The sequence below is a fragment of the Lontra canadensis genome, unplaced genomic scaffold, assembly GCF_010015895.1.
Source record: "Lontra canadensis isolate GAN:19392208 unplaced genomic scaffold, GSC_riverotter_1.0 scaffold190, whole genome shotgun sequence".
In the NCBI taxonomy this organism is placed as follows: Eukaryota; Metazoa; Chordata; class Mammalia; order Carnivora; family Mustelidae; genus Lontra; species Lontra canadensis.
In genome coordinates, this window is record NW_022631184.1 from 1,470,816 (window position 1) to 1,485,892 (window position 15,077).

Here is a 15,077-nt window from a genome sequence, read left to right on the forward strand (position 1 = left end):
CAAATAGCCTGGAGGACATGGGGAGATGGAGAGGAGAAGGGAGTTGAGGGAAATTGGAAGTGGAGGTGGACCATGAGAGACTATGGACTCTGAAAAACAACCTGAGAGTTTTGAAGGGGCGGGGGGTGGGAGGTTGGGGGAGCCAGGGGGTGGGTATTATGGAGGGCACGTATTGCATGGAGCACTGGGTGTGGTGCATAAACAAAGAATTCTGTTACGCTGAAAAAAAATTTTTAAAAAGATAGGTCGGTGGATAGACAGACAGATAAATGTTCATGTAAAATGTCTGGAAGTTTGCTCATGAACTCCTTGTAAATGTTTCTCTCAGAAATGGGCTGGGTAAGAACTTTTGCTTCTTACTTCATGCGTTTATATTATTTGATATTTTCACACTAAGTATGTTTTACTTTTGTAATAAAAGACCCAAAACAGAACTTCCACTTTCCAGCCCAATGTATGGAAAGCTTAGAACTCACCACTCATACTAACAACAAATTAATAGCTGAACAATAAGCTACAAAACAACTCATCTTAGGTCCACAAGAGAAGTATGGTCACAGGGCATTTTGCTGTCCCCAAAATTGGAGAGACAGAGAGGAAAATACAGAGAACCATAAGAGCCTGGATCAGAAACCCACAAGCTGAAACCATCATGAGAACCTGTACCCAGTATTTACCCCAAAGATACAGATGTAGTGAGAAGAAGGGCCATCTGTACCCCAATGTTCATAGCAGCAATGGCCACGGTCGCCAAACTGTGGAAAGAACCAAGATGCCCTTCAACAGACGAATGGATAAGGAAGATGTGGTCCATATACACTATGGAGTATTATGCCTCCATCAGAAAGGATGAATACCCAACTTTTGTAGCAACATAGATGGGACTGGAAGAGATTATGCTGAGTGAAATAAGTCAAGCAGAGAGAGTCAATTATCATATGGTTTCACTTATTTGTGGAGCATAGCAAATAGCATGGAGGACATGGGGAGATGGAGAGGAGAAGGGAGTTGAGGGAAATTGGAAATGGAGGTGAACCATGAGAGACTATGGACTCTGAAAAACAACCTGAGGGTTTTGAAGGGGTGGGGGGTAGGAGGTTGGGGGAACCAGGTGGTGGGTATTAGAGAGGGCATGGATTGCATGGAGCACTGAATACTGTTACACTGAAAAGAAATTTTAAAAAAACTGAATAAACAAACAAATAAACAAAAACAAACAAACAAAAAAAGAACCTGTACCCAGGTAAGGAAACCTTACTATAATAGATAAATACTTGGAGATTGGGTGTAAACAAGTCTGAGAGATAAAAACACCAGGGAAAACCAGTCCTCGGGGAATCCCCATATTTCCATGACTTTTATTTCTAAGGATGCAATCAGATTCTCACAGTAAATATCAGAGAAAAATCACTTTGTTCTTCAAAATAAGGGGAGATAAATAATTTTAAAATATACCAGAGTACTCTGCAAAGTATACAAATATCAAAATATCATTTTGTATACATTAAATAACTTTTATTGGACAACCATACCTTAGTAAAGCTTGAAAAAACTTCTAAAACTTAAAAAAATATATACACCAGGAGTAGCTATATTAATTTCAGACAAAGCTACCTTCAGAGAAATGAAAGTTATCAGGGATAACATAAATTATATATATAATTTAATATAAACATATTAACATAAGCATATATATAATATAATATAAACATAAACATAAATAAAGAGGGACCACAAGGGGCACCTGGGTGGCTCAGTCAGTTGGGCATCTGCCTTCGGCTTGGGTCATAATCCCAGGGTCCTGGGATCAAGCCCTGCATTGGCCTCCCTGCTCTTTGGGAAGCCTGCTTCTCCCTCTCCCACTGCTTGTGTTCCCTCTCTCGCTGGGTTTCTCTCTGTCAAATAAGTAAAATCTTTTAAAAAAGAAGGGACAAGTAATGATAAAGGGGTCAATTCTCTAAAAAGACATAAAAATCCTGAATATGTATGTGCCTAAAAACAAAGTCAAAATGCATGAGGCAAAAACTAATAGAACTACAAGGAGAAATAAGTGAATCTACTTTTGGAAATTTTAACACCTCTCTATCAAAAATGGACAGATCCAGCAGGCAAAAAATCATTAATAATCATCAATAACATAGTTGATTAGAGAATCTATTCCATTTACTATAGCACCAAGAACCATAAGATACCTGGGTATAAACCTAACCAAAGAGGTAAAGAATCTGTACTCGAGCAACTACAGAACACTCATGAAAGAAATTGAAGAAGACACAAAAAGATGGAAGACCACTCCATGCTCTTGGATCAGAAGAATAAACATTGTTAAAATGTCTAATACTGCCTAGAGCAATCTATACTTTGAATGCCATTCTGATCAAAATTCCACCGGTATTTTTCAAAGACCTGCAGCAAATACTCCTAAAATTTGTACGGAATCAGAAGAGACCCCAAATTGCTAAGGAAATGTTGGAAAAAAAAACAAAAAACAAAAAACAAAAAAACTGCGGCATCACATTACCTGATTTCAAGATTTACTACAAAGCTGTGATGGTACTGGCATCAAAACAGACACATAGACCAGTGGAACAGAGTAGAGAGACCAGATATGGACCCTCAACTCTATGGTCAAATAATCTTCGACAAAGCAGGAAAAAATATCCAGTGGAAAAAAAACAGTCTCTTCAATAAATGGTGCTGGGAAAATTGGACAGCTATATATAGAAGAATGAAAGTCAACCATTCTCTTACACCGTACACAAAGATAAACTCAAAATGGATAAAAGACCTCAATGTGAGACAGGAATCCATCAGAATCCTAGAGGAGAACATAGGCAGTAACCTCTTCAATATCAGCCACAGCAACTTCTTTCAAGATATGTCTCCAAAGGCAAAGGAAACAAAAGCAAAAATGAACTTTTGGAACTTCATCAAGATCAAAAGCTTCTACACAGCAAAGGAAGCAGTGAACAAACAAAGAGGCAACTCACGGAATGGGAGAAGATATTTGCAAATGACAGTACAGACAAAAGGTCGATATCCAGGATCTATAAAGAACTCCTCAAACTCAACACACACAAAACAGATAATCATATCAAAAATGGGCAGAAAATATGAACAGACACTTCCCCAATGAAGATATACAAGTGGCTATCAGACACATGAAAAAATGTTCATCATCACTAGCCATCAGGTAGATTCAAATTAAAACCACATTGAGATACCACCTTACATTAGTTAGAATGTCCCAAATTAGCAAGACAGGAACAACGTGTGTTGGAGAGGATGTGGAGAAAGGGGAACCCTGTTCCACTGTTGGTGGGAATGCAAGTTGGTGCAGCCACTTTGGAGAACAGTGTGGAGATTCCTCAAGAAATTAAAAATAGAACTTCCCTATGACCCTGCAATTGCACTACTGGGTATTTACCCCAAAGATACAGATGTAGTGAGAAGAAGGGCCATCTGTACCCCAATGTTCATGGCAGCAATGGCCACGGTCGCCAAACTGTGGAAAGAACCAAGATGGCCTTCAGTGGACGAATGGATAAGGAAGATGTGGTCCATATACACTATGGAGTATTATGCCTCCATCAGAAAGGATGAATACCCTACTTTTGTAGCAACATGGATGGGATTGGAAGAGATTATGCTGAGTGAAATAAGTCAAGCAGAGAGAGTCAATTATCATATGGTTTCACTTATTTGCGGAGCATAACAAATAACATGGAGGACATGGGGAGATGAAGAGGAGAAGGGAGTTGAGGGAAATTGGAAATGGAGGTGAACCATGAGAGACTATGGACTCTGAAAAACAACCTGAGGGTTTTGAAGGGGCAGGGGGTAGGAGGTTGGGGGAGCCAGGTGGTGGGTATTAAGGAGGGCATGTATTGCGTAGAGCACTGGGTGTGGTGCAAAAACAATGAATACTGTTATGCTGAAAATAAATAAAAAAAAAAATAATTAATAACATAGTTGAACTACATGCACCCTTATATTTATAGCAACATTGTCTACAATAGTCAAGATATGGAAGCAGCCCAAGCGTCCATCAATTGATAAATGGATAAAGAATTATATCACATCTTCTTTATCCATTTATCAATTGATGGACGCTTGGGCTGCTTTCATATCTTGACTATTGTCAAGAATTTTTGAATCAATATATTGTACACCATGTGTATCTTGACTATATGAAGTCCCAAATATTCAAATGTCCCATATATTCAAATGGAATATATTCCATTTGCATATATAAAGTTCCATTATATATATATTCCAAATTTTTTATGTATATATATATATATATACACACACACACACACATATACATATATATATATATATATATAATGGAATATTAGTCACCATAAAAAAGAATGATATCTTGCTATTTGCAATGATATGTATAGTACTACAGAGTATTATTTTATTATTACTATGTATGTACTTATTTATTTAGAGAGTTTGCTAGTGGAGGGGGGAGTGGCAAAAGAAGAGGGAGAGAGAATCCTAAGCATATTCCACATTTAGCATAGAGCCTGACCAAGGTCTCGTTCTCATGACCCTGAGATCATGACCCAAGGAGAAACCAAGAGTCAGACACCTAACCAACAGAGCCACTCAAGCACCCTTAGAGAGTATTATACTAAGCAAAATAACAGAGAAAGACAAATACCACATGTTTTCCCACATATGTCAAATTTAAGATATAAAACAAATGAGCAAAGAGAAAAAAAGAGAAAGAGACTAATCAAGAAACAGACCCTTAATTATAGAGAACAAACTGATGGTTACCAGAGGGGAGGTGGGAGGTTGGGTGAAATAGGTGATGGAGATTAAGGAGTGCGTGTGTCATGATGAACACTGGGTATCCTATGGAATTGTTGAATCAATATATTGTATACCTGGGATTAAAATAAAATCTAACTGGGATTAAAATAAAAACTTTAAAAAATATATATATTAAAAATTATTTAAAAAGAACAGAGTTGAACTAAATAACACCATCATTTAACTGGATAAAATTCATATCTATGGGCTACTTCATCAAACAGCAGAGGAATATACATTCTTCTCAAATTCACATGTACCACTCACCAAGACAGACTGCATTCAGGGTCATAAAAACCTTAATAAGTTTAAAAAAATGGGGTCACCTGGGTAGTTCAGTCGGTTAAACCTCTGACTCGGTTTTTGGCTCAAGTCATGATCTCATGGGTCATGAGGTCAAGCCCCACATTGGGTTTCATGCTCAGGTGGGGATTCTCTCCTTCTTCCCCACACCACATTCTCTCTCTCTCTCTCTCTCTCTCTCTCCCTTATTTGACAGAAACAGAAAGACAGCACAATCAGGCAGAGTGGCATGCAGAGGTAGAGGGAGATGCATGCTTCGCAATGAGCAGAGAGCCCAATGCAGGGCTCCATCCCAGGACCCTAGGATCATGACCTGAGCTAAAGGCAGATGCTTAACCCACTGAGACACTTGGGTGCTCTAAAAAAAATTTTTTAAATAAGTCTAAAAAATAGAAATCAAGCCACAATGGGATGAAACTAGAAATAAATAATATAAAGATAGGTGGAAAATTCCAAAATATGTGAAGACTAAACAACACACTTCTAAATAAAACATGGGTCAGAGAAGAAATCTCATGAGCAATTTAGAAATACTTTGAACTAAATCAAAATGGAAACACAACATATCAAAATCTGTGAGATGCAGCAAAAGCAGTGTTTAGGTGGAAATTTATAGCATGTATTAGAAAATAATATATTGGAAAATATGAGAAAAGAATAAAGATCTAAAATGAATAATCTAAGGTTCTACCTTAGAAAACTAGAAAAAGAACAGAGAGTTAAGTCCAATGTAAGCATAAGAAAATAAATGACAAAATTAGAGCAGAAATCAAAAACAGGAAGTTCAGAGTATATCAATGAATTCAAAAGCTGGTTTACTGAAAAAAAAATAATAAAATTGGCAAACCTCTAGCAAGGCTAGGAAAAAACAAAAAGAGGACACAAAGTACCAATATGAAAAATAAAAAGAGGAAAATAGCTACAGATCCAAAGAATATTAAAATTAATAAAAGAATCCTATAAATAAGTCTATGCCTACAGAGTTAATAAGCTAGGTTAAATGGACCAATGATTAAAGAACACAACCTGCCAAACTCACACAAGAAGAAATACACAATCTGAATGGCTTTTTATCTATTAAAGCAATTGAATCAATAATTAATCAATTTAAACACACACAAACACACACATAAGCACCAGACTCAGACTGTTTCACTGGTTAATTCTAGCAAATATTTAAGGAAGAAATTTTATCAATTATCTACATCTCTCTCAAAAGAAAAGAGTAAAAGGAATACTCTCAAATTCATTCTATGAGGCCAACATTAACTTAATATCAAAACCAGACAAAGATATTACAAGAAAAATATTACAAATATCTCCTATAACCATAAGTTCAAAAATCTCAACAAAATATTACCAAATTGAATGCAACAATGTATAGAGAGAATTACACGCCACAACCACAGAGGATTTATTCCCAGTGCACAAGGCTGAATCTACCTTTGAAAGTTACTTAACATTTAAAAATAAATTAAGGGGCACCTGGGTGGCTCAGTTGGTTAAAGCCTCTGCCTTTAGAGCCCTGCATTGGGCTCTCTGCTCAGCAGGGAGCCTGCTTTCCCCTCTCTCTCTGCCTGCCTTTCTGCCTACTTGTGATCTCTGCCTGTCAAATAAATAAATAAAATCTTTTAAAAATAATAAAATAAATTAATATAACACATCACATCAAAAAACTATAGAAGAGAAATCACATGATGATATCAATAGATGCAGGAAGAGTTTTTGACAAAATTCCAATACTCATTCATGATCAAAGTATTCAGCCAATTAAAAATAGAGGGGAACTTCCTCAATTTAACAAAGAATATCTACAAAAAATCTACTGCAACAGCACATATAGTGGAGAGGAACTCAAAGCTTTCCCACTTAAATCAGAAAAAGACAAGGATGTCCCCATTCTTTAATTCTTTTAATTCACCTAATGGAAGTCCTATCTAATGCAATATGACAACAAAAGGAAAAACACAAAGAAATATACAGATTGGAAAGGAACAAATGAAACTGTTTGGAAATGGCATGATCTTTTACATAAAAAATCTGAAAGAATTTACTAAAAAACTCCTAGAATGAAATATATGCTGACATATATCACAAAATACATACAAGATCCATATGAGAAAAACTACAAAATTCTGATGAAAGAAATCAAAGAAAAACCAAATAAATGGACAGACAGTGCATGCTCATAGTTAGAAGACTCAATGTTGTCAAGATGTCAGTTCTGCCCAATTTTATCTATAGATTTGATGCAATTCCAACAAAATCCCAGAAAGTGTTTTTAAGATACTGACAAATTGACTCTGAAGTCTATATGGGTGGACAAAAGACCCAGAACAACCTACGCGATATTGAAGGAAAAAGAACAAATTCAGAGAACTGACATTACTGAACTCCAAGGGTTGCTATAAAGCAACAATAATGAAGACAATGTGGTACTGCCAAAGTAACAGACAAAGTAATCAACAGAGCAGAATAGAAAGCTCAAAAATAGACCCACATAAACATAATCAATTGATCTTTGACAAAGAAGCAATGGACCAAAGTTAATCTTTTCAACAAATGGTGCTGGAACAACTGGACATGCATGTGAAAAAAAAATAAATAAATAAAAAATGTCTCTTGACACTGATCTTAATGCACTTCATGTATGTATGTAAAAAAAATTAATTAATGCAAAACAGATCTAAATGTAAAAAAAACACAAAATTATAGAACTCTTATAACAGGAGGAAACCTAGATCACCTGTGCTTGACAATGAGTTTTTAGATACAATACCAAAGGCAAGATGCAGGGGAAAAAAATCAGTAAGTTGAACTTTATTAAAATTAAAACTATTTTCTGTAAGATACCATCTAGAGAATAAAATGACAAGCTATACTGGGAGAAAATATCTCCAAAGACATATTTGATAAAGGACTGCTATTTAGAATATACAAAGAACCCTTAACACCCAATAAGAACATAAAAAACCTGATTTAAAATGTGCCAAAGACCTTAACAGACACCTTACCAAAGAATACACACAAATGACTAATAAGTTTATGAAAAGACACTCAACATCATAAGTCATCAAAGAAATGGAAATTAAAACAAAAAGAAAAACAAAATATGACTACATGAATATTAAAATTGCCATGATGGAAAACTGACAATGACAATTGCTGGTGAGGATATGAAGCAACACAAGTGCTCATTCATGGTGTTTGGGATGCAGAATGGTACACATCATCTTTAGAAGGCACGTTTGAGATTTCTTACAAAACTAAACATCCTTGACCGAGCGGCTGCGGCCATGGTGTACGCCTATCTCTTCAAGTACATCATCATCGGCGACACAGGTGTTAGTAAATCATGCTTATTGCTACAGTTTACAGACAAGAGGTTTCAGCCAGTGCATGACCTGACTATCGGTGTAGAGTTTGGTGCTCGAATGATACTATTGACGGGAAACAGATAAAACTTCAGATATAGGATACCGTGGGGCAAGAGTCCTTTCGTTCCATCACAAGGTCATACTACAGAGGTGCCGCAGGGGCTTTGCTAGTGTATGATATTACAAGGAGAGATACATTCAACCACTTGACAACCTGGTTAGAGGATGCCCGCCAGCATTCCAATTCCAACATGGTCATTATGCTCATTGGAAATAAAAGTGATTTAGAATCTAGAAGAGAAGTAAAAAAAGAAGAAGGTGAAGCTTTTGCATGAGAACATGGACTTATCTTCATGGAAACTTCTGCTAAGACTGCTTCCAATGTAGAAGAGGCATTTATTAATATAGCAAAAGAAATTTATGAGAAAATCCAAGAAGGAGTCTTTGACATTAATAACGAGGCAAACGGCATTAAAATTGGCCCTCAGCACGCTGCTACTAACGCCACACACGCAGGCAATCAGGGAGGACAGCAGGCCGGGGGAGGCTGCTGTTGAGTCCATTTTTACTGTCTTGCTGCCCAAATGCGGCTCCTCACTTCCTCTTTCACTCTCTCCTTCTGCTCAGCTGAGACATGAAGCTATTTGAAATGGCTTTATGTCACAGGAGACTTTAATCCTTCAAATTCTTGTATAACTTTGAATAAATGGCTAATGTTCACTTAAAAAAGATTTTGGAGATTGCACTCATATCTATTTGCATTTGATTTCTAGGTCAATTGATGTGACTATTTTTTTTTAAGATTTTATTTATTGATTTGAGAGAGAGACAGTGAGAGAGAGCATGAGCAAGGAGAAGGTCAGAGAGAGAAGCAGACTCCCTGCAGAGCCGGGAGCCAGATGCGGGACTCGATCTCGGGACTCCAGGATCATGACCTGAGCCGAAGGCAGTCGTCCAACCAACTGAGCCACCCAGGCGTCCCATGATGTGACTATTTTTGTTAAATGTTGTCTTGTGCCCTTACCTACGAACTGAACTGTATTAAACACTACAAAGTCATCTTGAGTATTTTAAATCAGTTTGTGTGGTTAGGTTTCACACCTGTGGTGACCTAAAGTTTAATATTCTAGAACTGTCCTCAAAAAGTTTATCAGTTTTCAAGGCTGTAAGGAAAACCAGAAGGACTCTTTTAATTCTGTATTTATCATTTACTTTCTGTATATACAGTTTAACCTGCTTGGGTGTACTTTGCCAAGCTTGAATTCTTTAATGCATTTGCATAAATTCTATACTGTTTAGAGCTTAAAGCTACAGAAGCATTGTTAGGAATTGCTTGGACACTGAATTTTAAACTTTTGACATTGTTAACAAGCATGTTCATCTTTTCTTGTCACTAGTCCAAGAATGCTTAATGAACATTAATAAAGGCTATGTATGTGTTAACCTGTTTTAATGCCAAAAGTTTGCTATATGTCCACAGTTTCTTTAAGACCTCTTCAGAAAAGGATTTGTTTGCCTTAATGAATACTGTTGGGTACAAACACAGTATAATGAGTGTAATGGGCAGAAGCAAGAACTCCCTACACCTAAGCGACTCCAAGAAGAATGAATGTCCACATTTAGATGGCACTTTATGAGGACTTTAATCCTTCCTTAAACACAATAATGTTTTCTTTTGCTTTTATTCACATGATTTCTAAGTATATTTTTCATGCAGGACAGTTTTTCAACCTTGATGTACAGTGACTGTGTAAAATTTTTCTTTCAGTGGCAACCTATAATCTTTAAAATATGGTAAGCATCTTGTCTGTTTTGAAGGGGATATGACAATAAATCTACCAGATGGAAAATCCTGTCAAAAGTAGAAAAGCTTTAGTAATTTACTCAGTGTGGTGGTTTTATCCTTTTTTTTTTTCTACCTTGGTCTATAATGAAATTGTTACAGCAGTGCAAAATAAAATCCTATGTATAAAAGTGTTCCTTTTTTTATTATGACCACATCATTTAAAAAAAAAATTTTTTTAGTACATCCACATGTATTTATTTGAGCATATTTTTTAAAGGGTCAGCATGTTTTAACACCTTTTTAAAAAATTTTGCTTAAATGTGATCAGACTTAACAATATTGAAATCCTTTTTGTGACGGATGATGTAAGCAAGTATTTCCTACCTTTCAGCCAGCATAAAAGTACTTTCAAACCAGAAGAAGGGTTTATAAAGAAGTTCTAAGTATGAAACTACTTTCAGTTCACTCACTGACTTCAACCTTCTGCGGGTCTTCCTTGAAGATTCAGCAATACTCTCGTCAGAGCCCTGCCATTACTCTTGTGGGAAAACACCTAATGTCATCTTAGGTTTGTTTTAATGAACCCCCTGTGGCCAGAGGGAAAGGTGAGAGGAAACCAAGTTTCTTGAGGATTGTTATTATAAACTTGTCTCTCCTTAAAGTGGTCATATAAAATACACTGTCATTAATGATGAGTAAAAAATGTTGAGACAAAAAAAAAAAAACTAAACATCCTTTAATTATATAATGCAGCAATATCTCTCCTTGATATTTATCCTGAGGAGCTGAAAACTTATTTCCATGCAAAAACCTTCACACAGATGTGTATGCCCCCTAATTCATACATATCAAAACTTGAACACAAGAGGTTCAGTAAGATGATGGAGTAGGAGAAATTCAAAAGATGGCTGCAGAGTAGGAGGACCCTAGGTTCATCTCTTCCATGAACACAATTAGATATCTAACAAATCATCTTAAAAACCTCCAAAAACTGACCTGAAGACTGACAGAGCACACTATACAACTAAAGGGACATAAGAGAGCACATTGAAGAAGATAGGAAGGTCAGAGACATGGTTTGAGGGAGAAATGGATCATGGGTTTCTGGTGGGATGGGACCCATGGTAACAGAGACAGGTGAAAGAGAGGAGAGCACATAGGGGAAGTTCAAGGAGAACAATTCACCAAAGACATTGGCTGGGAAAGTGAGAAAGACTGAATTTTGTGAGTTCTTGAGAACCAGCAGGGCTTAAAGCTTGGATTTTAAAAGTCAGCAGGCTTGGCTGGGATATAGCCTAGAGGGTGCTACCCTACTCCTAGAGCAGATTACATTGAAAGAGTAATTTGAAAATGCCTGGGGCACACAGTGGGGCAATTATTCCCTCTTCCTGGAACACTTTCCCACTCAAGGAAGCATTTAAGGAGACCCTCTCCAGGAACAAAGGAAATAGCTAGTGCCATTTCCTTCCTCCATCCCTCAGCATAAACACAAATCACTTGCAGAAAGCAAGGCAGAACCCACATTGGCTGCCTAACCTGCTTACACCAAGCCCCCACCCCTGTGCTCTGGAGACTCTGCCCTTCTCAGTATAGTTTGCCTCACTCTCAGCATAGTGGGCCCCTCCCCCCAGAAGACCACACATACCACAGCCCCCACCACATCTACTGACCAGAGAGTTCTGTAGGGTCCCCTGATCTCATGGAAGTGGTATCAGGTTTCATTTTATAAGCAGACAAGAACAAACCACATTAAAACTTACCACATGTAAGTCAGGGACCAAACACTGCCCACAACAGGGAAGGAATGCTTCTTCAGACGACTGGCCTGAAAGATAGAGCAGCCAGAACACAACAGCACAGTGCATGCAACACACACCAGAGATACTCCCTGAGGCACCAGACCCTTGACACTATATGATCTCTCCTTGACACAATGCCAAGATGGAAGAATTTATCCCAAATGAAAGAACAAGATAAGGGATGGCCAGAGATCTAATTGAAACAGTTATAGGTAATGTATGGTAGAGAATTTAAAGCAACCAGCATAAAGTTACTGACTGAGCTTGAGAAAAGAAGACCCTTACCACAGAGACAAAATACCACAGTGAGACCCTTACCACAGAGATAGAAGTTAAAAAGAATAAGAGATGAAGAACACAATAAACGAGACTGGAAACAGACTTGATGCAATGAACAGCAGACTGGAAGAAGTGGAAGAAGGAATTAGTGGCATATAAGACAAGATAATGGAAAATAATAAAGCTGAACAAAAGAGAGAAAGAATTGTGGGTCATGAGAAAAGACTTAGGGACTCAGTGGCTGCCATCAATCATAATAACATTTGTATTTTAGGAGTCCTGGAAGAAGAGAGAGAAAATGGGACAGAAAATTAATTTGAGAAAATTACAGCTGAAAACTTCCCTAATCTGGGGAAGAAAACAGACATCCACATCCAGCAGGCACAGAAAACTCCCATCAAAATCAAGAGAAGCAAGCCAACACCAACATATATTATAATTAAATTTTCAAAATATAATGATAAGTGGTGCCTTAATGATATGGGACTTTAACACCTCACTCACAACAATGGACAGATCATCTACAAAAAATCTGTAGAAATTCATCTGCAGACAGATCATCTGCAGAAGATCACCAAGGAAACAATGGTTTTGAATGACACACTAGACCAGATGGACTTAACAAATATATTCACACATTACATCCTCAAACAGCACAATACACATGCCTTTCAAGTGCAGATAAGATATTCTCCAGAATAGATCACACATTAGGTCACAAATCAGGCATCAAAAAACACACCAAAAAAGGATCGTTTGTGTGGAGTAATAAAAGATCCTGAATAACCAAAGAATACTTGAAAAAGAAAAGCAAAGCTGGAAGCATCACAATTGTGGACTTCAAGTTATATTACAAAGCTGTAATCAAAACAGCACAGAACTGGCACATATATCAATGGAACAGAATAGAAAACCCAGAAATGAACCTATAACTATGTGGTCAATTAATCTTCAACAAAGCAGTAAAGAATATCTATTGGAAAAATTGTGTTGGGAAAACTGGACAACATCATGCAGAAGAATGAAACTGGACCACTTTATCACACTTTACACAAAAATAAATTCAAAATGGATAAAAGACCTAAAACCTGAAACCATAAAAAGTCCTAGAAGAGAAGAGTGGCAATAACCTCTTTGGTCAGCCATAGTAACTTGTTTCTAGATATGTCTCCTGAGGCAGGGGAAACAAAAGCAAAAATAGACTATGGGGGCTTCATCAAGATAAAAATCTCTGCACAGCAAAAGAAATAATCAACAAACTAAAGACATCCTACTGAGTTAGAGAAGATATTTACAAATGGAATATCTGATAAAGCATTAGTATGCAAAATCTACAGAACTTCTCAAACTTAACACCAAAAAGCAAGTAATCCACTTAAAATAGGGGCAGAAAACATGAATAAACATTTTTTTTCTAAGAAGATATACAGATGGCCAACAGACACATGAAAATATTTTCAACATCACTCAGCATCAGGAAAATACAAATCAAAACTACAATGAGACATCACCCCCCACCTGTCACAATGATTCAAATCAACACAAGAAACAAGTGTTGATGAGGATATGGAGAAAGGGGAACCCTCTTACACTGCTGGTGGATATGTAAACTGGTATAGCCACTTCAGAAAATAGTATGGAGGTTCCCCAAAAAGTGGAAAATATAACTACTCTAAGATCCAGCAATTGCACTTCTAGATATTTGCCCAAAGGGCACAAGAACATTAATTCGAAGGGACACATGCATCCTGATGTTTATGGCAGCATTATCTACAATAGTCAAATGATGGAAAGAGCCCAAATGTCCACAGAATGATGTATGGATAAACAAGATGTGGGGTGTGTGTGTGTGTGTGTGTGTGTGTGTGTGTAATGGAATGTTATTCAAACATTAAAAAAAAAGAGTAAAATCTTTCTATTTGCAATGAATGGATGGAGCTAAAGAGTATTATATTAAGCAAAGTAAGTCAATTAGAGAAAAGCAAATACCATAGAGCATCACTCATGTGTAGAATTTTTTAATTAAAGATTTTATTTATTTATTTGTCAGAGAGAGAGAGCACAAGCAGGGGGAGCTGTAGGCAGAGGGAGAAGCAGGCTTACTGCTGAGCAAGGAGCCCAATGTGGGACTCGATTTCAGAACCCTGGGATCATGACCTGAGCTGAAGGTAGACACTTAAACCAACTGAGCCACCCAGGCATCCCTCATGTGTGGAACTTAAGAAACAAGACAAATGAGCAAAGGGAAAAAGAAACAAATCAAGAAACGGACTTATAACTATAGAGAAACACTGGTGGTTACCAGAGGGGAAGTGGGTGAGGGGATGAGTGAATTGGTGATAGGGATTAAGAACACATCTTGTGATGAGCACTGACTGTTGTATGGAAGTGCTGAATTACTGTATTATACATCTGAAACTAATGGTACATTGTATGTTAACTAATTGGAATTTAAATAAAAACTTTTTTAAAAGATGGTGGTATAAGAGGATCCTGAGTTCACCTTGACCCATGGACACACCAAGAGCTACATCTGTAGGACTAAAACTCTGAAATTAATTGGAAAACTGATGGAAAAGATATTCCACAGAGAGAAGGCCACATGGAAACAGATAGCAGTCATGGAGGCCCAGTTAAGAACAAAATGCCTAACAAGTCTAACCACAAATGAGATGGACAACACAAGCATGAGGGACTCAAACT

The 15,077-nt window shown here is 37.1% G+C and overlaps 1 protein-coding gene and 1 pseudogene across 9 annotated transcripts in view; one reads left to right on the plus strand and one right to left on the minus strand.

The window, feature by feature from the left end:
- Positions 1-15,077, minus strand: part of NLRP3 (NLR family pyrin domain containing 3) — a 53,179-nt gene that overhangs the window by 14,478 nt on the left and 23,624 nt on the right. Inside the window, exon 8 of one of the 9 annotated variants that reach the window (XM_032847570.1) lies at positions 12,075-12,121. The exons of the other annotated variants lie outside the window; for them this stretch is intronic. Within the exon in view, the coding sequence (XP_032703461.1) occupies positions 12,109-12,121 (13 nt within the window). The 3' untranslated portion in view covers positions 12,075-12,108. Of the gene's footprint in view, positions 1-12,074; positions 12,122-15,077 lie in introns of those variants that run through there. 9 annotated transcript variants of the gene reach the window in all.
- On the plus strand, positions 8,419-9,241 carry LOC116861084 (annotated as a pseudogene).